Source organism: Lagenorhynchus albirostris, chromosome 9 (genome assembly GCF_949774975.1).
Source record: "Lagenorhynchus albirostris chromosome 9, mLagAlb1.1, whole genome shotgun sequence".
Classification (NCBI taxonomy): Eukaryota; Metazoa; Chordata; class Mammalia; order Artiodactyla; family Delphinidae; genus Lagenorhynchus; species Lagenorhynchus albirostris.
The window spans coordinates 70125564-70148881 of record NC_083103.1 but is presented as its reverse complement, the minus strand read 5'-3'; the positions used below and the strand labels follow the sequence as shown (position 1 = coordinate 70148881).

Here is a 23318-nt window from a genome sequence, read left to right as displayed (position 1 = left end):
AAATGTTGCAAACCAGTCATACTTGAAAATGATTTACCTCCCTGCCCAGGCAAAGGAAGATGCCCACAGCCCCAAAAAGCTGGTGAGGCATACAGAGAAGATGTACAGAGGTCCTTTGATGCAAAGCGCTGCTTGAACTCTGTCAGAAGAAAGATCCTGTTGATTACAGAAAATGCATCTGAAGAGAGAGAGCAGCCCCTTTAGAAAACACCTGCATAGGAATGCATCTTCTTGCCCTTGAGGAATTCTTATAAAAGGGAATAAAAATCAACCATGACATTTGATGGGCAAAAAGCCTCTGTGAGATTGCTATAAGGAGGTGGGGAGAAAAGAAACTGTAATAACTTGCCTGGTAGGAAGTCAGGCAATCTTTGGACAAAGGGAAGGATGTTAAGACATGATGACTGAAGAGAAAAGAGAATGATGCTGTCAAGCCAAAAGACTTGAGTATTAGAAAGACTTAAAGAATAAAAACGACAGAGGAGAAAATACCCACTGAATGGAAAGGAAGGATGTGCCGTGCTTTTTGTTCTGTCTTGACAAATCTGTTTCTTAAACAATGTAAGAATCCAGGCTCTACCATTTATTAGCTATGTGAGCTGGAGCAAATGAGTTAACTTCTTGGTGCCCATTACCTTACCAAGAAATGGGGATAATAGGACCTACTACATAGGACTGTTAACAAAGCTTAACTGAGACAATGGCAAGGGCTATGAGCAGTGTTCCAGCACACAGTAAGTGCTCAATACATTTTAGCTTCTTTTGATGAGAATGGGGAAACGGAACAAGAATCAAGGCTGTTGGATGGACCTAGAGATTATCATACTAAGTGAAGTAAATCAGAAAGAGAAAGACAAATACCATATGATATCACTTATGTGTGGAATTAAAATATGACACAAATGACCTTATTTACGAAACAGAAACAGACTCACGGACATAGAGAACAGACTTGTGGTTGCCAAGGGGGAGATGGGGGAAGGCTGGAGTGGGAGTTCGGGATTAGCAGATGCAAACTATTATACACAGAATGGACAAACAACAAGGTCCTACTGTATAGCACAGGGAACTATAGTCACTATCCTGTAATAAACCATAATGGGAAAGAATATAAAAATTTTTTTAATTAAAAAATAAACTAAAAGCAAAACAACAAAAGAAAGAATCATCGCCGTAAACTTCACTTTCAAGAGAAGATCCAACCAGTGAGCTTTTTGGAACAGCAGCAAGATGCTCGAGCAAACCAGAGATGAAGGCTTTTAGAGTGGTTTAGGTCAGACTATTCAGCTGACCGACAAACAAGACTAAAAGTACACTTTCAATTTTCCAGGAATTTGGAATAAGGGACATCTTACAACACACAATTCCTCAGAAAATCAGCATAATGTTGTGGTCCTACTATCAAAAAGCAAAATGAAAGGATACACAGTGTCATCCAAAAGCTCTCCAAAACTCCTAACCTGTCTGGCCACCCTGGCTCACAGGAGCCTAGTTGGACCTGGAGAAGGTGTCAGGAACCAGAATCTAACCTGAACACCGTCAGCTGCTCCGGAGGCTCCACCTTCGCACAGAAGGACAATAGGGTAGTTATTTGGAGTCGGGGTTGGGGGCGGGGGGAGGCAGATTTGTCCTTTGTACGGAGAATTACAAATAATTCAAAAAACCCTCCTCTCCTTGTCACCTGTGTTCCATGACTTTTCTTTCAATCCACCGGTGGTATAACAGGATGGAGGTCAAGGTGTGAACTCCAAATCTCTTCTCTGCATCTCCTGCAGTGAGTCCATCCCTTTCACTGTCAATGGAGGAAAAAACTGACCCTTTACTACCTATGATCCTGAAAGCCTAGTCCTTCAGGATCATAACACAGGTGGCAACTAAAAGTCTATTTTCATCCCCAAGCAGTAAGTCTTATAACTGGCCAATAAAATGAAAAATCAAAGAATAAAAATGGCTGACCTCGCTTCAAGATGTATAATGTATCAGCTGACTACAAAGACCCACTAGAACATTTCCTCTAATGCCCAGTGCAACAAGTAACTGACTAATTCCTCCAAGTCAAGGGTTTCAAAACTGATTTACAATAATTTCTCTGAAAAAAAGGCCTGAATCAATATGACCAGAACATAATGTAACATTTCTGGAGATCTGAATCTCAGGTCTGAATCAACACAAAGGTCATCAACGTGAGCAGATTTCACTGCTATATTGATGAGGCTTAAGTTTCGTTCAGTGGAGATTTCTAGGTGATAACCAGAATTAAGAGCCCGAGGGTTGTTTTCTTCTTAACTTCTTAAATGGATGAGCAAACAACAGATCACAGATTCCTAAATCCTTTTTCTATATGATGATATAAGGCAGATTTTGCAAACAATGATGTATAACTAGCACTAATTTTCCACTGGTCTTCCCAGATAGAACAACTCACTCAAATCAAAGAGAAAACTGAAAGGTGAATGTAGACATAACCCGTGCTGTCGCCATAGAACGTCTCATATGACTCCCTGACACATGCCCCACCTGGTGGTTTTCCAAGGGCTCCCCTCCCTCATCTGGGAGAACCTACTGACTCTGATCTGGTCCTTGTCGGTCACGATTCCAGCCACCGGAGCTTCCGGCCAGTGCTCCAGGGCTCCATGTCCCTTTTCAACAAATGGCATTCTTCAGGTCTAAGACCTGCACTGTTCCTACCCACTTCTAGTTCTCAGACTGGCTGTCACTTTCTCCAGGGAGACCAAAAATGACAAACCAAGGATCATGATTTTTAAATTATGACGTAAAATATGATTATGATTTTCTAAAGGGGGAGGGCAGGAAAAAAGAAAGAGAAAAGAAATTTTTGAAAAGCAAAACTAAAAGACCAGGACAATACTGATTTAGCCACCCTATCAGACTCAGAAAGCAGCTGATTTATGTGAAGGTTCTGAGCTATCTTTGGATCAATCCTCTAAGAGCAGTTCTTAGTGAAAAAGAGCTGAAGCAAAAGGCCATGGAGGTCTTTAAGGCTGCAAGTTAAGTCAAGGGCATTAGAAGGCTACAGACAGCCAATGAAAAGAAGTCTGCCAATTCGAACACTTTTTTAAACAAGATGACTTTTTCAGAACTCGATCCAGAGCATATTCTATCACTGAACTGCTCTGCAGTGCTGCTGACTCTGGTCTGTTCTGTGGGTGCTGACCAACTTCCACCTAGCAAGTGTCCAGGGCTCTCACAGTCCAAATCTTTAAGAAATGGGAAACGTCATCAGCATAGGGCTTTCCAGTGTATCACTGAGTACCTCTTGCACATAGAAGATGTATGTGAATTTTTACACTAATTCTATCATCATTTTGCACCCTCAGTTACTACCTATTTTAGTTACTATCCTATTTCAACAATGAGTAGGAAAGCATCCTCTTGGAAGGTAACTGTGGTGCTTATATCTAAAAAATGAGACTCACTGTCCACAAATATTTGTATTATCTATATACCCTTCTCCCCCCGCCCTCAATTCAAACAACACATCACGTTAATTGATGTTTATAATAATGATTCTGAACGATCAAGAAGAAGTTACACAAGGCAAGAGCTGAGGGAGTGGAGGGGCGGAGTTGGGGTGGGAATCAATCTTGCAGAAAAACTGCCACATTTACCTTTAACTACACAGAAAATTCACATCTTCAGAACAATACATTCTCTAGGTGGTCCAAATGCTGAGGATTTACTGTGTGCTCAACTGTTAATACTTTATCTTAATATTGGCGACATGATTCTTATGATGACTTTAGCAGTTTAATACACGTCTACAAATTCCTTGACACTCCTGTAGAAAGATGAGCTCCCCTTTCCTTGGATTTTGGCAAGCTTTTAAGTGCACTGCCCAATAAAGAACGACAGAAGTGACTCTAGGTGACTTCCAAGATCAGACCATAAAAGGCAGGGCAGTTTCTATCTTGTTTGCTGGGATGCTCACATCTGGAGCTCTGAGCCACCACGCAAGAATTCTGACTAGCCTGATGCTGTGAGGAAAGGCCACTTGAAGGGGCTCCAGTCTGCAGACCTAGCCTTCAAGTGCATCCCAGCCCTGACGCCAGACAGGTGAATGAAGGAGCCTCCAGATAACCCAATCCCAAACCATCCAGTCACCCCCCAGCCTCCTCCCAGCACACTGGAGCAGAAACAAACCACCTCATCCCCGTCTCAAGTCCAGATCCACAGAATCTGGACGCAGAATAAATGAGTGTTTGAAGCCAGTAGGATGAGGCAATTTGTTGCACAGCAATGGAACATGGGTGATAACTAACACATGACTCTTTTAATGTGTCAGATATTGTTCCTAGCACTTTACGTATTTTAACTCACATAATACACATAAATTCTTACAATGATCTTTGGAGGTCGGTGTTACTATTATCCCTATTTAACATATGAGGAAACTACTTAACAGAGAGGTTAAGTAATTTGCCCAAGATGACAAAGCCAATGAGAGGCACCGGTGGGAAGTGACTCCAGGTTTCCAGCTCTGGAGTCTTAACCATTCAGCTCCACAGATGAACACATCACAACTGGCCCATTAGGCCCACCTCCCATCATCTCTACTGAGTGTCCTCCACTAAGTCACACTCACACATCTAGTAATTCCCTGGTTGCATCTGTGTCCTCCATATACCCTCCCAAGTTCCCTGGCAGGGAACTCTTCCATGCTTCTAGAAGTCACGATATCTGTCATTTCAACACGTTTCCTCTTACGCAGTCCACAGTGAAGACAGAATACCTGAAAGGCAGTTATTAATCGTTTCTTGGCCTTCGTTTCTCAGAGTGGAATAAACCAGTTCATTTGCCTTCTGTTTTCTAACATTACATTCCTTTCAGAATATAAATTCCATAGGTGCAAAGGACATACACCCCACACCGAGTTCAGTTCCACGCACGTGAGAGACCTCAAATGTCAAATGGAGGAACTATATCCTTTTACTGTATCCTCACCAAATTCTCCACCTCAGTATTGACTTGCACAGTCCAGAGTTAGTAAATCAACAGATTTTTATTGAGCAGTGAGAGCTGCTGTATCCAAAATTTTGCCTAATTTATATTCTGTCCCCAAATAAGAAATGTCATGCTCCCCAAATGTTCAACATGTACCATCCAAGAGAAGTTGAAACTAATTCAGAGTAGGTTCAATTAGAATATTTGTGATTTCTGCCTAACTACTAAATTTAATCCTACAAAAGCTGTTCACTTTATGAGCAAACTTAATTACACAGAGCCCATTTTATGGTCCTAAACTACAGTGTGATCTTGGACAGTTAACAAATGCCATTAAAATATAAATATTTGTATTTCTTTCCATTATTTTCCGCTCCATATTCCTGGAATTTATTTTGGAGAAAGTTGAAGGTAAGTAACTTCAGAATTTGGGGACATTTTAGCTCTAAACTCAGGACCAAGATAATCCCTATTTCGGAGTAGACCTTTTCAGATATACCCTTTCCTTTTTTTGGATGAGTATTTTACAGGAGCAAATCTAAAAGTTAGCTAAAGTGAATTTATTCACCACTTTTCATGCTGCCACGCATTTTGGACCTAACAGGCCAGTCACCACCATGGGGAAGGGTGAGTGTGACAGGATTCTGTCCTTTTACAAACCTCCAGCTTCTAACCTCACACCCCCATTATCTTCAAGGTTTGCGTAAATGGTTTTGTGCTGGTTACAGTACTTTCCCAGGTGTCTTCATTGAAGCCCATTGGGATTTCAGAAGACATTTTCTTTTTCTCTTCCAGATAGAGGAACATTAGTCCATGTCTCCTTTCAGAAACTAGAGTGGGGTTACGTGTGTTCTGCAGTGAGTTTACGACTATGCACTAAGGAATGTCCACTGCCTCCACGAGTTTCCATAAATCTGAGAAAGCACATTCCCTAGTCTCTGTTCCTATCCTTCCTCCTCCTCGCCCCATTCCTCAGAAAAGATCCCAGACTCTCCCTCTTGTCTGCCCTCACATCGTTATTTTTTTTTTGACAATTATTGGCTCATCCTTTAATGTATGAGGAGATTTTATAAATGGATAAGCAAAAGTTTAACATAAATAGAAAGTTTTCAGGAAAACAGATACAGGTAGTTTATAAACATGTAAAACGAAGCTAAATATCACTCATAATAAACAAAAATTTAAAATATAACAGTCTTTTGTCTATCAGATGGTAAAATTTTAACAAAATTGAATTGGGGAGAATTTATGGAAAAAAAATAGAATCTCTGGATGGCAACTTGGCAATATCTATTAAAATTCAAAATGTACCTATATTATGGTTATCATTCTAGGAATTTATAGTAGATATATATTAGTACATTTGCAAAGAAGTATGTAAAAGAAAAAGTACTGCTTGTAATATCCAATACTGAAAACAAACCTCACATCCCTAAAATGAGGACTGATTATAAATTACAGAGTTCATATGAGTGAACAAATTGCTCTCACATCTTTCAACCTTCTCCCACATCACCAGGATGAGCAACTTAGTTGCAGTGATTTTAGGGACCCGTCCCTCAGGAAACAGGGCCTTACTAGAGAATTTTACATTCTCTCCTTTCCCCAGACTTGCCAGATAGAAAGACTCACTCACTAGAAACTTGGTGGTCAGAGCCCTTCAGAGCACAGCTCGTGGAAGGAAGGGAAAGGCCTGCCTCACGCCTGCTCTCAGGGGTTCCGTTCCTGGGCCACGCCATCCGGAGCAGCCCTTACAGCTGAGAAGCAGCAGCTGGAAGGGAGATGCCTCCTTCCTCCGGGGCACAGGGCCACAGGGTGTGTGTGCGCCCCACCTCACACTGAGGAGGCAGAGTGAGCCTGAAAGACATGACATCTGTCATCCTTTTCCTGACCTGCCTGTCCTGAGAGGGGTGGAAGGAGGGAGGGAGGGAGGACAGAGTTCATCAGACGAGGTGGGGGACAGCAAAGTGGGAACACCTGTCACATGGCTCCCACAGAGTCCAGGTAATGAGGAGTCCGGCTGGTTGGGTTGTGGAGACACGTGAAGGGCGGGGACATATGCAAGAACCATCCTGGGGGTCAACTGCGAGGACCTGGTGACTGACTGGATGCCGGGGAGTAAGGAAAGGAACTTGACAGTTTACAGAACACCTTCAAAGGAAGCAAGAGTGAGGATGACGCAGCGCGGAATGGCATCCGAGCAAGTCCAAACTGGCGCCACAAACCAGACGAGTGAGCCCCCAGCCTCCCACGGACAAAGGCTGGTTCAACAGGGCAGCCGACCCAAGGCGGAGGAGTCCAGGCCGCCTCTGGATCCTCCCCAGGAGAAGGGGGTCTCAGGGCTAAATCCAGCCTAACATTTCCATTTGTTTCTCTCAAGGACCAGATTCCTGGAAGAATCCCATGAACTGAACCAAAGCCTCGAATATCCCCTAGAAACAGTAGACCACACACCCCCCCTTGATAACAGCCTGCTAACTTGATAAACTCCATGCCCAGATGCCTTGCTGACCCACCTTCCAAAGGAAATGAGCCTCCGAACTGCCAAGTGGCAAAGTGAGGTTCAAGCTGACAGGGCAGTATCCCCGCGGTATTCTCTCCCCACCAGTCACACCAGACTTCCAAGGGAAGAGTGGTACATTTCACTCAAAAACGTGCCCCGGGGACTTCCCTGGTGGCGCAGTGGTTGAGAGTCCGCCTGCCGATGCAGGGGACGCGGGTTCGTGCCCCGGTCCGGGAGGATCCCACATGCCGCGGAGCGGCTGGGCCCGTGAGCCATGGCCGCTGAGCCTGCGCGTCCGGAGCCTGTGCTCCGCAACGGGAGAGGCCACAGCAGTGAGAGGCCCGCGTACCGCAAAAAAAAAAATGTGCCCCGGTCCCACGATATGAAGCCCAATGATGCTGCCTTCAGACAAACAGGGCTAGCATCCCTCTAGAATAGCACTGGCCAGTGGAACTTGCTGTAATGATGGACATGGCTCTTAGGCACTTGAATCGTGGCCCGTATGACTGAGGACCTGAATGTTTAGTTTCATTCAATTTTCATTAATTTAGATGGCCACATGTGGCTAGCGGTTAACATAGAAGGTATAGATCTAGAACTTTAAAAAAAAAAAAAAAGAAAGAAAAATCTGGGGGCCAGATTAAGCTGCGAGGAAAAAATCATGGAATTTTAATTCTCCACTGAGAGGAAGCGGACCCTCTTAACAGTGCAGCACCTGCTCAAGCTTTTTTCCAGCCCCGAGCTCTTCTCTGGTCATTACAACTACACATCAATGAGCCTCCAAAACATCGCAGCTTGGAAAGCCCTCAGAGACCCTAGCCCAAACGCCGGTCCACTGCAGGTAACTTCTCCACAGTGTCCCTGAACACTTCTAAGCAATCTTTACCGAGTCCCCCCAGCAGCAGTGGAACTCAGCATCAGGAGAGGCAGTCCGCCTCCAAATCCAAGGACACTCTTCCAAGGGGAAATCAAGGACGCTCAAAAGAATAAAAAACAAATTTTGCACCATGCTTTACCTCTTATACGGCCCTTTAACAGGCATTATCTCAGGTAAGCCTCACCATAACCTTAGGATATAAGCATTAGTAAACACATTTATTTTACAGAAGTTAAGTGAATTAGCCAAGGTGATATGGCTGGTATATGGTCACCATTTACCATAACCTGGCATGTCTTCCAAGCACTGAGAGATCAAAAGACAACCGAGAGAAGGAAAAGTCGGGGTGGGGAAGGGGGAAGGCATGGAAGAGGGATTAGAGGAAAGGATACAGTCATGTACATCAACTAGGAACCTCAGAAATCAAATCTATTTCGATCTCAACCATTAAACATGAACAGAATCAGTTCCAAAGAGTAAGGTACCTCAGTCTAGGTCTAATTTATAGGGGCCAATGCTCCTGTATAGCAGAAATTAACATTACATTGTAAATTAACTATAGGGACATAAAATAAAATTTTAAATAAATAAACAGTATTTGGTATACAGCTCAGTTTTCCCAAGTGTGAAAAGGCAAGCTTCTATGAGTAAGAACTGGGATTCCAGTTTCTCAAAGAAAAAGATACATGAGAAAACACATAACATTATAAAACCATTTGTCTTTCTGCTATGTTACTACTACTACTAGTAATAATAATAATGATAATAATAGGCATCTACTGAATGCTTTGAATGTGCCAGCACTGAGCTAAGTGCCGTATGTGCATCAATTCATTTCACCTGCATGCAACTCCAGCCGGTAAGAACCATTACTGTCTCCACTGTCTCCATGAAGTTGCACGGGTCTGAGATCACACAGAAAGGAGGTGGCAGGGCCAGGAAGCAAACTAAGTCCATCTGACCCTAAACAATCCAAAATACTACTGCCTTCTTCATTTTGACACATATTCTAACTTTAAATCAATTCAACCTTACTCATACTCAGTTTTAAGGACTGCATTTTCTTTTTTTTTTAACCTATTATGCCATGTGCTGTTCAAAAAAGTCCTCAACCACTCAGTTTGCCCAAAGTCCTTCAGCCTGTGCTCAAGAACCGGGGTAACCCACACTGAAGAATTCATGTCAGTAAAGTATCTAAAAACTAGATCAAAGGCAAGAACCCATTTTCTTCCCACCGTGCTTGGGCAACATGCCCAGGGAAGCCCTCCCTGACCACCTGATCAAAGTGAGACCTCCCTGCTGCTTCTCTTCTCTGTGCCCCCAAATACATCATGCTCTTCTCTTCTATCATAATATTAACACCTGGGAATGTCCACATACCACCTCACCAATAGCGAGATCTGGAGAGTGGGAACTATGCCTGATTCACCCGTGTGCTTCCAGAGCACTAAATGCATAATCAACACCTAAGAGATGGTTTAGAAGATGGATAGCAAGACATACACATTCTTAAGAGGGTAAAAGTGAACTACAATTTGAATATAAAATGTAAAACCATGAAATTTTTTTTAAAAAATAGAAAATCTTTGGAATATTAACCTAGGCAAAATGTTCTTAGATGTGATACCAAAAGCACAATCCAGAAGAGGAAAAACTCAATAAATTGGATGTTAGCAAAATTAAACATTTTTTTCCTGCAACTGAAAAGACAGACTACATACTGAAAAAAACATATACGCAAGCCACACATCTGACAAAGGACTCATATCTGGAATATATAAGGAATTCTCAAAGCTCAATGGCAAATAATAATAATAATAATAATCCAGTTAGAACACAGCAAGACAGGAGCAGACATTGCACCACAGAGGACATACAGGTGGCAAACAAGCACATGAAAAGATGTCCAACGTCAGTAGCCATTAGGGAATGCAAATTAAAACCATGATGAGATTAAAAAATTTACTGGGACAGCTAAAATGATAAACAAAAGAGATGCAGAGAAACTGCATCTCTCACACATTACTGGTGGGAATGTAAAATGGTAGACACTCTGGAAAAGTGTGACAATTTCTTAAAAAACTAAACATACACCTACCATACAAAACCCAGCAATCCTAATCCTAGGCATTCGTTCCAAAGAAACAAAAACTCTGTCCTCACCAAAACCTGTACATGAACGTTCATAGCATCTTTAACTGTAAGAGCCAAAAACTGAAAACAACCAGGTGTCTTTCGGTGGGCAAATGCTTAAGCAAACTGTGGTCTATCCACACCAGGGAATACTACTCAGCAATAAAAAGGAACAAACTAGTGATAAAGCAATAGTCTGGGTGGATCTCAAGGGTATTATGCTGAGTGAAAAAGCTAATCTCATAAAGATCACATACTGCATAATTTTATGTATGTAATATTCTCAAAATTATACAGGAGAACAGAGTGGTTACTACAGTTTAGAGATGGAATAGGGGGAAGGGGAGGGTGACCATAAAGGGGTGGCACAAAGCAGGGCTTTGAGGTGATAGAATAACTCTGCATCTTGATTGTGGTGGTAGCTACAGGGAGCTACACATGTGAAAAAAAATTGCACAGGAGGATAACACACACAAACCCGAATGTTTGCATGTAAAACTGGTGAAATCTGAATATGGTCTGGATCGCACCAAGGTCCATTTCCTGGTTCTACTGTTGTACTCTGGTTATGTGAGATGTTACCAATGGGGGAAACTGGGTGAAGAGTACAAGGGACCTCTCTACTATTTTTGCAACTTCCCGTAAAGTTATAATCATTTCAAAACTAAAAGTTAAACAAACAAACAAGTGAGCTACAGGCATTTTACTTAAAAACAAAACAAACAAGAAAAGAGGTGTACATAGCTGCAGTACTGGCCAGTGAAGTCCCAAATACAGATTGAAACACACACAGTAGGATCATGTGACTTTATTATTCTTTTTAAGTTAAGCCCAATTCTCCAGAGGCTTAACAGGGATACATTTCCTAACACGTTAGGGCTACTCCCCCAGCCCCCCCCAATAAAGGGAGAAAAAATGCCTGATGTGTGAGACACTTTGGGAGGCCAGGAGTCTGGTCCTAAGAGCCTGGAATGAATATATCCTAAGATTTCACAAGGATGGAGGCCAAGGGCCTCACAAGTTAGAGAAGAACTCAGAGTGGTGGCAACACACAAGCCCAGGCGTGCCTCCGTTCCAGAAAATGTAGTGTACGGATCCACCCACAATGGCCAAGATTTAAATGTTGCCTTCCCTCCAAGACAAAACAAACCAACAAAATAAAACAATTTTTTTAAATCGCTAAGCAAACAAATAAAAACCTCAACAACCTCAGACTATTTCCAACAAACCTTATAATTATGTCCTCTTACTTGACCTCCAAGTTACCCCTTGCTTTTCAAGTATTCTATTGCCTAGTGAATTCTGGGACATAAGAACCTACCAAAACTAATGAAAGAATAGGAGGAGAAAAATTATTCAAAACACTAGAGAATTTCCTGATCTAAGCTTTCATATGCATTTAAAATGCAGATAGCTACTTGCAAGGAGTGAGGATGTTACTTTGGGAGAATTTTGCTTATCAGAACTACTAATGGGTCTTACAAAGTCACTTCCTTTTTAATGTATTGGCCTGGAAAATCAGATTTTTATGATTTTCACTAGCAATTCCCTTGTTTTCTAAGTTGTTCATTATTTTTTTCTTTAAAAAGCTTTACGTTATACAGTGCTTTATCATTTTCAAAGCATTTTCACAAATTGCTATGAAGCACTGGTACCTAGGGGCTGTACTTTTCAACAGAACTCTCACCAGCCAGACTGCCATCTAATTTCAATTAGGTCGGCCATCTTTCCCCCAGGCCCTGGGTCTACAATTCTCCACAGGGGTAGACTTTAAAAAAAAAAAAAAAGCAGAGCTCTATCCACAGAAGCCTCCAGACGAACTGGCCAAGGGCAGAAGACACTCTCAAGTCTAATCAGCAGAGTGCCTTCCCAGAAAATCACTCACATTTCTGCACTCCTGTGCTTTTCTTAACAGCACTTTAAAATCTCATTTAAACCGAAAGTCCTCCATTAGCTCGCATGAACAGATGTATTTTTAAGTGCTTTGATCTCCATATGCCCTTCAGTACATTAGTATTCTTCACCCCCCACCATCACACAGAACCAAAAGACCAAGACTTGTGTGCATTTTAAAAAGAAGGGAGGGCTTCCCTGGTGGCGCAGTGGTTGAGAGTCCGCCTGCCGATGCAGGGGACACGGGTTCGTGCCCCGGTCCGGGAAGATCCCACATGCCGCGGAGCGGCTGGGCCCGTGAGCCATGGCCGCTGAGCCTGAGCGTCCGGAGCCTGTGCTCCGCAACGGGAGAGGCCACAACAGCGACTGGCCCGCGTACCGCAAAAAAAAAAAAAAAAAAAAAAGAAGGGAGAGGGGCCTTCCCTGGTGGTCCAGTGGTTGACTCTGTGCTCCCAATGCAGGGATCCTGCAACAAAGACCCGGTGCAGCTAAATAAGTAAACATTTTTATAAAAACTAAAAATACTAATAAAAAGAAGGGAGTGGGAGTGGAATTAAGAGCACCTTCTCTCCTCCTATCCACTTGCAGAGTTCACAAGGGTTTCCTCATTTATCTTGAAAAATGTATCTCACAAAAGCAAAGTATACCCATCCAGAAACTAAACATCCCCCATGCCCCACCAGGGAGAGTAGAGGCAGGCAGCTCTAAAGCCTTCTACTCTATGCCCTACTCCTTTTAATTCTGGTCAAATCAGTGGTTTCCAACCCTTTGCTCCTCTGTAGAACAGTTCAAAGTGTATTAAGGATTGCGCCCACATTGCTTCCATAAAAAGCATTATAGTAGATGTACTATGATGATCAGAGTAGCATCCTGGGAGATAAATGTCACACTGGTCTAGATGCTTCAAGAACTTGCAAGCTTGAGAGACACCAATGCTTAACTTGGGTCGGACGTCCACGGAGAGCTGCCGGGTCCAGGAGTGGTGGGCAGCCCGGAGTGGTGGGCGGCCAGGGGAAATCTTAGTTTGGCAGCGACACACTGGCCAGTTTTGGAAGCAGAGAGAGAGAAATGACTATTCAACATTTCAAGCCCAGACTTTTCACTTCCTGAAAAGGAAGGAAATTTTTTGGAATAGTAGCTGTTAATAATCCCTCTATTCTGGTTGTATTTGCTTATAGCAAGGAACGTTATTGTTTGGGGTAGTCCAAAGCATCTTCCGGCATCATAAATGGCTCTAGTGACCCACTATCTCCAACACCACCAAGGACTTTAAAAAGCAATACAAAAACTCGATTCTCCTAACATGCCTCGGAAGAAGAAAACGGGCAACCATGTCCACACTGTATCAGGACAGGGCAAAGGAACTGAGGGGGACCGAGGGCGGAAAATGTTCGGTCCCAACCTCAAAGGCTCCGAGGCCCACCGTCAGGGCCACGTCTACTGAAGCCTCAGTTCAGGTGATCCACACACTAGCCGGGCATTTTCCAAAGCATGTGCCACTCGGGGACAGGAAATCGACGCCAAAGCCAAAGAAGCAAAGACCCTTCGAACAAAAATGGAAAGGGAAAGTCTTTACAGCCACCAATCAAGATACTAGAGAGTAGGGCGTGGCGAGGCGCGGGAGCTGCGGGCAGGCAGCCGGATTCTCAGCCTGGGCTCCTAAGAGGGAAACTTGGAAAGGTCGCCGCGGCGGAGGCCCTAGAGGTGGGTGCGAGCCAGCGCTCGTCGGTTTCGCCGCCCGGTCCTCCAGCCCGGCTGCCCACGGGGCACGTCCGGCCCCTGCCACAGCGCGGGCCCCGCTCTGCCCAGCTGTCATCGACCGAAGTGCCACGAAAGTCCCATTCCAAGAAGAGCCATCTCCACTTGGAAAGTTTAATGTTTTTACCCCGAAACCAGATTCTTTTGAAGCAACACGAACAGCAACGGAGAGCTGGAGCTAACTCCCCAGTTTATGTCAAAGAAACTTGTCCCGGGAGAACAAAGAAGAAGCAATCAGAGAACGCGATCCGAGGACGGGGGTCCGCGGCGCGATCGCTTCTCCGCCCCCACCCGCCAGAGACTAGACTTTGGGGCTACAGGAGGGGTCCGGCGCGTCGGGCGGGCCACCGTGCGCGCCTTTGTCTCGCGCGCAGGGAAGCGGCCACCGGCCACCCCTTCCGCCGCCTCCCTCGGCCGCCGGAGAGCCGCGCGCCGGCGCGTCGCGGAGAGGGCGGCCATATGGCAGCGCCCCTCCGGAAAGGCCAGCCCCAAGGCGAGGGCGCGCCTGCAGCCCCGGCCACGGGCCACGACGGCCAAACGACTCCCAGTCTTCGAGGGGGCGCGGGGAGGCGCGGCGCTGCGACCCGGCCGGCCGGCTCCGGGGCCTGCAGAGTGGCGCGGGAACAGAGTTCTGATTTTTCTTTTTCTTTTTTTAAAGCAATATGGGTAAGGGAGATCAAGATTCCGGTGGCAAGCACTCCCGGCCCCCGGCACCGAAAAGGCTGCCCAAGTCGTTCCGGAGCCGGGCCGATCTCCGCCCCGAACTCCCGGAGAGGAGCCGCCGGCCCGGAGCGGCAGGGGGCGGGGAGCATCGATGGTCCGGGTCCTCTGCGCGGGAGAGTCGGAGGCGCCCGCCCTGCGCCCGGAGCGGGGACTGGTTACCTTTCACTGCAGACTCACAAGTTCCCCGCCGCAACTTTGCCCTCCACATGAGGCGATCATGGCTAGTTCAGTGCCGCGGCTGGGGAAGGCGGCCGCCAAGCAGCGCGCCGGGCATGGCGTGTGGCAGCCTGGGGAAGCGGCGCCCGACAAGCAGCCCCATTCACAAGGAAGAGGAGACACGCCGAGGCTTCCCCTCCAGCCCCAAACCGGACCACCGCCGCTGGGTCCTAGAGCGTCCCGTGCGCTCCCGCCGCCGCCCGCGCTCCCCGCGCCCCGCGCACCGCGCGGGGAGGGTAGTCCGGGATCGTCACTGTAACCCTACACTTCACCCCCGCCCAGCGCCCGGCCACTGGGCCCTAGAGCCCGTCTCCAGGCTTCCGCCGCCCCTCCCGGGGCCCGGGAGATCGCCAGCTGAAATTGCCCCGAGCTCTAGCTGACGTGTCTCCCGGAGAGTTAGGAGGGCGACGGCCTCCCTTGTTTTGGTCCCTGCCGAGGTTTAATTCATGTCAGACTCCACTTCTCCTTCCTTTGACTTTCTCTTCCTTCCCACCAGGCCAACTCCGGCCGAAATCGGTTTCCCGATCTGCCCTCAAAGTCCAGATCAGTTCTGTGTAGGATTTTTTTCTTCTTAAGCAGAATTTCCAGATGAAAAGTGGCCAGACTTTTCTCTTTGCATTCCCCTAGCCCCAGTGCTTCTATCATGCACTGGGATTGGGCGACAAGCTGCTGCTCTGGGCTCCGTTGACTAGCAGAAGGGCCAAAACAGATTCTACAACCTCAGGTATTACAACCAGTGGTCACAAACCTCTAGGCTGTTACCTGCCCGAGCGGAGGCGATTAAAGTAATTCTGGGAGAATGTTGCTGATTCTGTCCCACCTCTTAAACCAGGCTACACTGAGTAACACTCCTCACCCACCCCAGTATACTCAATTGCAGACCTCGGGAGCCTTGATCTGGGGACCCCAAACCTACCCACACCATGTAACATCTCTCCCTAGCTTCCAGGAGCTGTCTCTGCTGCTTACAGGAGCACAGGCCAGGTAATAGTATTGCAGTTGCTGAGGAAGATGTTAATAGGAGAGCCAGGGCATACCACACCTCTTACCTTGTGCGCCTCTCCTCTCTGCCTTCTGTCTAGACCAGAATTCTTTCAGGAATTCCCGCCTGGATTGTGGCAATTAGCTAACTAGTCAGCCAGCAGTTTTACCCCTCCACTCAATCCTGGTGGGTTGTGTGTCCCTCTGATTCCAGTCTTTTCTTGTGATACATCCCTGATGGTTCGGTAACCTCTGCTCTCAAGATAAAACCCAAATGCAATAATTTAACAATTATTTACCAAAAACCTACCACATTTAAAGTCTGATACCCTAGTACTCGATAACACATAAAAGAAACGAAACAGCAGCTAACCAGCCCTTCAAGGATTTATTTATTTAAGATAACAAAATACGCAACCACAGAGCAGGAAAGCACTGGAGATGCTTGGAAAAAGTGGAGAGCAGCGGTCCCCTAACCTTTTGGCACCAGGGACCGGTTTCCTGGAAGACAATTTTTCCAAGGACTGGGCTGGGCGATAGTTCAGGCGGTAATGCGAGCAATGGGGAGCGATGGGAAGCGGCAGATGAAACTTCACTTGCTCGCCGCCACTCACCTCCTGCTGTGCGGCCCCGTTCCTAACAGGCCAGCGGGCCCCTGGTGGAGAGGACTGAGTGCATGCATGCAGGAGAAAGGAGAGCCTTGAAGAGTGGTGGAGCTCAGAGCCACTGGCATTGTATGAATTTAGCATAGGCTGGGGGAGAGGTGATGGATAGGAAAAGGAGGGAAAGCAGGAAGGAAACTAACATTTATTAATGGCCCCCTATTAGATACCATACTATATCCTGAGAGGCAGCAGAATTTAACAGTTACAAGCATCCACTGGAACAAAACAGAAATGAGTGGTTGAGTCACAGCTCAACCACTCTACCTGGGGGCACTTAGGCAAGTCATCTACCTTCTCTAAACCTCAGTTTCTTCATTTGCAAGATGAGGGAAATTGCATCAACCCTCACAGGGTGGTTGTACGGACTGAATAAAGCAACGAATATAAAATACTTAGCACGATGCATATAAGTGCTCAGCACATTTGCTGTTATTTCAAGCAACCCTCCATTAGCCCTGGACATAGGGAGCCCATCTGGGAAATAGCTACAGGAAGCAATGACAACTGAGGTTGGGAGACAGAAAGGAAGAAAGAGATACCATGTAGATACCAAATCTTTGAGGATGCCCAATACAGGGAAGACACAAAATCTCTGAAGCAAGATTTTACTCTTTTCATCGACTAGACAGCTATCCTGGGAGAAAGAACAAAGTAATCAAGTTAACTCAGATTTTGTGCCTGGGTCACAGGAAGAATGGATCATTCTTGGAACATTTATAAACCAGTTGGTCCAACGGATGAACCAATGATGGAAGAAGCAGAGTTGAGAGGGGGAACTGGTTTGAGAGAGATGTTGACAGGCTTCCTGTCCTCTGGGCAAGAGAAAAAAGGGACAAGAGCCTGAGTGAGAAGTCAAGGACAGAAATGCAGAGAAAAACAGAGATGCAGCTTTGAAGATCAGTTTACTTGGAGAATGCCCACGACAGAAAATTCAGGAAAGAAGGAGGCAGAAGAGGCAGACGCTGGGGAAGTAGAAGAGCTAGGAAGGTTTCCAGGCATGGAAGCTAGAGGAAGCTTTAAGAAGATGGTCCCCCTATCAAATGCCACAGACTCCTAGACTTCTGAGGAAGTGACAGGCACAGCTTGTGGGCTCAAGATCTGCTGATTCAATCGGGTGGACCCAGCCTAGACTTTTCAAATTGATACCGAGTGATAGTTTACTAGGCCAATTTTCCCCCTCCGCTCACCTTAATTTCCTCAACCATTAATAATCACTGTATCAAATGCAGAAAATGAATAATCTTCTACATCAAATATATCTGACGCATGTTCAGGAACTGAGGCCTGAGAAAAAGACTTCAGATTTCACCAGCAAGAGGCCATCGGTAACATTTTATAGTATATTTGGCTGCAGATCCTGACTAAGGCTGGGGCCAAAAGGAAGCAAGGTATGTTTACAATAAAAACTGAATGCAGCTTTACTCGCAGTAAGGGAGTGAATCAGTCGGCATCTGTGATTTTGGACCTACGTACTCACTCTACAGGTCAGCATCCTTTCTATAAAGCGACCCAAGTTGTCTTTTACTCACCCCTAGGACAGTTAAGAAGGTGACAGAGCAATTTTGGACACCTCAGGGAACAGTCTTTAAGTCCAGACAGGGCAGGTACCGGGATGTTCCAGACAAGCACAGAGGCTGGAAGAATAGTGAGGGAACAGAGCACTCCAGGAAGAGAAGGATGAGCGTGGTCTTAGAGTTAAGTCCTGAGCTCTAGTCCGGGTCCACCTATTTCTAGCTATGGAGAGTAACAAAACGTAAGCTTCAGCTACCTCCTCTGTAAAATGGGAATCATTACATTGAGCTCATTGGCTTATAGTGAGGATTAGAAAATATATGTCAAGTGCTGGGCACATAATAGGAATTCAGTAAAAGAAACCCCTCCCTTCTCCAGTGATTTGAAATACCAAGGAATTTACTTCTCTATTACAATGGGAATCCTCTCCCCCCCCACCCACTCTTCTTCTCTGAACCCACCAATCACAGCCTTAAAAGTCTTTATCATCCGCTACTTGGACTAGGATGGGCCCTAAGAATGGGCCTGAGCTTGCCAGGAGGGAAAGAGCAAATGGCAAAAAAGGAGAGGACAGGCATGTCCACAAAAGGGACAGCTACTGCCCGGCATCACCTAGGACAGGTCACACTACCATTAGTGGTTCTCAATGAACACCTGTTGCACGAACAAACCAATGGCTCAATGCAGCCAGGCTGCCTTAATCAAACGCTTGTTTTGTTTCTAGAACATAGAAACCCAAGTTCTGTAGTGCTTCCCAAAGTGTGATTTATAAGCCAAAGCATGTAAAATTTTAAATTCCTGATGTCTCACCTCCAAATTCTAGAGATTCAGGGTCTCTAAGGATGGAGTCGTCATAGAATCCACTGTAAGCAATGCCAAGCACACCAAAACTTGAGGGTCAAGGACTAAGGCCTCCCATTGGTTCACTGGGGTCAAGGTGCTCTTCCATTTCTCTTTCAGCAGCATTTACTGTATCCGAGCTCAATATGATAAAGGTAAAGGACAATGGGTGACATATTAGAACGTTAAAAGCAAAGCATTATGGGAGCATGCAGGAGTGACTGGCTTTGTACAGGGAGGGAAAGGGGCAGGTTCCAAGAAATCCAAGTGCTGAGGGAAGGACGTCCTTACTAGCAAAGGCAGGGGAACGGAGAGGGCACATTGCTGTGCTTCTCAACACTTTTTCTTTGAACTTCTTCTTTTCCAAAATATAAAACGGTCACACCAACCCCAGGTTTGCTAAATCTATATTATTGCCAGGTAAGAGGATCTCTTCCAAGCTTTTCTTTCAGTTCTCTGTTTTACAAAGACAATAGTTGTAGTTTTTTTCCTGCTTATTTCCAAATATAAAATCGCGTTCTCAAATAAGCTCCTCCTCTGGAGATTCTGACATATGCCCTGCCCCCATCTTGTAAACTGCTAACAGGAGCAAAACGCAGGGGGTCCTGGAAGTGCCCGAAGCAGAGGATGCCAGGAGAGCACTGCTGTGAGGAAGGTGGGGTCAGGGGTGAGCCTTTTCCAGGCCAGACTGACTGAGAATGGACAGTGAAAAACAAAGAGGAAGACGTGCAAGGCAAGTGGAAGACGCACAGGTGAGACTGCTCTGCAGTTCCGGAAATACCGGGTGCCTTAGAGATGGGTAAACTGCTCCCAGGAGGAGTTAAATGTCATATAACAGAATGGGTCATTTGAAAACCCTGCTCCATTTGCGGCTTACCCCAGGACTCTGTTGATTATGAAAAAATTGCCCAATAAATATAATTGCCCAATAAATATGTATTAAGTACCTACTAAGGGCCAGGCTCGTGCTATCCCCCTCCACAGGCGTTTGGCACATGTAGTGAGTGATGGATCTGAGGCCTGTTTGTCTGGATGTTTTCAGCTTCACACCCACGGTGACACACTGGCCTCTTCTTGCCTCATAGCTTTCTCCTCTGAGCGTATTACATAATATGCATTAAACGCATAATCTGATCTATATAAAACACAAGAAGCAGAAGGTGGATACCATCATGTCCAGGCAAAATGCACCTACACCAAAAAGCTAAAAAGGAAGAGTAGAGACATTGTCCCCAAATAAACCTGGGGTCAGATCCTGACTGAGACACTCAGTAGCTATGAATATAAAGCACCTGGCATGTCACAGGTATTTAATAAATGATGATCATTCTGTTATTTGCTACTCTTAACTACAGAAACCTCGGGAATACTGAAAAGCTCGTACTTTTTTGGCTAACTGGTTATTTCAGGGTTTCTCAGCTTTGGCACTCTTGCCATTTGGTGCTGAGATTTCTTTGTGGTAAGGACTGCCCTCTACATTGTCGGATGTTTAGCCGCATCCCTGGCCTCTACCCACTCGATGCCAGTGGCAACCACCCTACCTCCCACTCCAAGTTGTGCCAACTAATAATGTCTCCAAATATTGCCAAATGTCTCCTATGGGCAAAACTCCCCCCCCCACCGGTTGAGAACCACTGAATTAGATGAGTAGTTAATGGTGCCCAGTTTACAGGCTCCCAAGCTTCTAACCATACTGATCATTCCATTGAGCTGTTGGGTGAATCCAGTCGCGTACTAATAGGAGGCAGCCTCAGTTTTGTTTGTTCTACAGTATATATCACACTATGGTAATTCCTTCCCATTTCTCTCTTCATGAACAAAAAACCAATTAGGTTTTATTCTGTTTCCAATGATGGTACAGATATGTGTTTTTTTTTTTTCTAAAAACTGGAATCATACTGAGTTTCTAAAACAACAGCGACATACAATCGCTGTCAAAAACAAGGACTGTCACAATAACTGGAGATAACTTTGATCAGAATGTTCAGACTTAATTAAGATTGCTTGTAGTCGTCTTTCTGAAAAGGATGCAGGTGTGTTTTATTCTGAAAACATGTCCTCTCTGTTCATAGCTAGAAAGAACAGTGAGAAGAATGGCCCCTCCATAGCCTACACAGCAGTTCTAGCTCTTCTCTTTCTAGAATATGCACTAAAGACCAGCATCCTTCCAGCACATCTTATACTTTAAATGCCAAAGACAGAGAAGTGGGGAAGCTCTCACCGTTCCCAAGGGCTCCGGCCACTCTGGATGGTTCAATTCAGGAGAAAAATTTGTTTTACAGCATAATCTCAGAGTGGGGTGGAGGGTAGGGTAAGAGTTAAAATTCACATCTTACATGGTAGGTGACCCATCCAGAAATCAGGAATTATTTATTGTGTGTCAGCAACAGAGCCAGTATCATGCTAAGCAGAACAGAGTCTTCAGAAAAGTCCAAGGTCGGGAGGGGAATAATTAGAAATAACTAGAAAAAATAAAGTCCTAAACAGAAGGACTAACTGCAAGGATTAACCGAAAGCACAACAGAGTTTGAAAGAAGGCAGAGCCATGTGAAAGCTGCAGTGGTTCATTCATTCATTCAAAAAATATCAACTACATTGAATAAGCCACACCCTCCACTAGGTGTGCAAATACCCTGCTATGGGCTCTGCTTATTAAAATGTGTATAAATAAACCTATCATTTCAAACTGGTCTATGTGCGATGAAGAAAAGGAACAGGGTGCAATAACAAAGACTCACGAGGGAGAGGGTGGCTACTTAGGGGGAGTGGAAAGGGAAGGCTTCTCCAAGGAGACGAAGAACAGGGGCAAGAGCCATCCAGCGGAGCAAACAGCCTGTGTGGAGATCTTGAAGCAGGAAGGAGCTTAAAGGAGGCATAGGGAGGAGGGCCTATCCCAGTCTGGAGCATCCCGGGATGAGTTCCTTAGGAATGTTACGAGCCTCCTTTACCCAGCATCTGGGAATGGTCCCTTTCCAGTCATCCTTTAGGATGTAATACCTTATGAGTGTCAAACAATATGAGTTTCAAATTAAGTGGAAGAGAGAAAAGGAACGTCAGAAAATGACCAATTTGGGATGAAGAATAATAAAAGAATTATATGGAAACAACCTGAAAGTGAACTCCACATTGGTCACCACGCGAAAGATGCAGTCTCTCTAGAGTCTTCATCTGAGTTTTTTTTTTTTTTTTCCGGTATGTGGGCCTCTCACTGTTGTGGCCCCTCCCGTTGTGGAGCACAGGTTCCAGACGCGCAGGCTCAACAGCCATGGCTCACAGGCCCAGCTGCTCCGCGGCATATGGGATCTTCCCGGACCGGGGCACCTGTCCCCTGCATCGGCAGGCGGACTCTCAACCACTGCGCCACCAGGGAAGCCCCATCTGAGTCTTGTTGAAAACAGGGGAAGACCTAGGATGCTCAGTGCCAGTAAGGCAGTGGTTCTTAAACGTGAGCTGCATCAAAGTCACCAGAAGAGCTTGCTACAACAGACTGCTGGGTCCCACCCTTGAGTTTCTGATTCCGCAGCTCAGGGTGGGGCCCCAGAATTGCACTTTTAATCTAACAAGTTCCCAGATGATGCTGATGCTGCCGGTCCACGGACCACACTTCGAGAACCCCTGGTTTAGGATATTTGGGGACCTACATTTCTGTGCACTCAGAATCCCAACCTAAATGAGGGAACAAGCAAGAAGCATTGTAGCAGGAGAATGATCAAAACCCAGTTTTCTGTCTCGAGTGAGCAAGTACGGAATAGTGTGTCTCCTCTGTACCAGGTGATTTCATATGTTACCTCATTTCATCGCTACATAACACACTGCATGGTAGGCTTCATTATCCTTGTTTTACGCATGAGGAAAAGAGGCTGGGCCCCAGGTTATAGGAATCTCCCGAGATCACATGGCTCAAAAGTGACAGGGCCAGGATTCAAACCTGTTCTTCAAGGCAGAGTTCTTGATCTTGACGCTACACTACATTGCCTTGCATACACACAGCTCCCTCTCCAGGCTCCCCTGGACGGGAGAGATGCTCCCCAGGCTCCAGACCCACTGCCCCGCTGCAGAGCGCTCTGAGGCCGACCCTGTGCAGCCAGCGATGGGTGCAGACACTTTTCACAGACTCCTGGGGGCTGCTAGGGACCTGAACTTGTTACCAAGTTCTTCCCTTTCTTTAGGGAAGGGAATAAACTCTACTAAGCCTCCACAAACGCACTGCCCTAAGCGTGTTACATACATCATCTCTTTCAAAACCACCAGGGGT

The 23318-nt window shown here is 45.7% G+C and overlaps 1 protein-coding gene across 12 annotated transcripts in view; it reads right to left on the bottom strand.

Moving 5' to 3' along the window:
• AMOTL1 (angiomotin like 1) overlaps window positions 1-23318 on the bottom strand; it is a 175471-nt gene that overhangs the window by 92834 nt on the left and 59319 nt on the right. Inside the window, exon 1 of one of the 12 annotated variants that reach the window (XM_060160249.1) lies at window positions 15009-15293. The exons of the other annotated variants lie outside the window; for them this stretch is intronic. Within the exon in view, the coding sequence (XP_060016232.1) occupies window positions 15009-15057 (49 nt within the window). The 5' untranslated portion in view covers window positions 15058-15293. Of the gene's footprint in view, window positions 1-15008; window positions 15294-23318 lie in introns of those variants that run through there. 12 annotated transcript variants of the gene reach the window in all.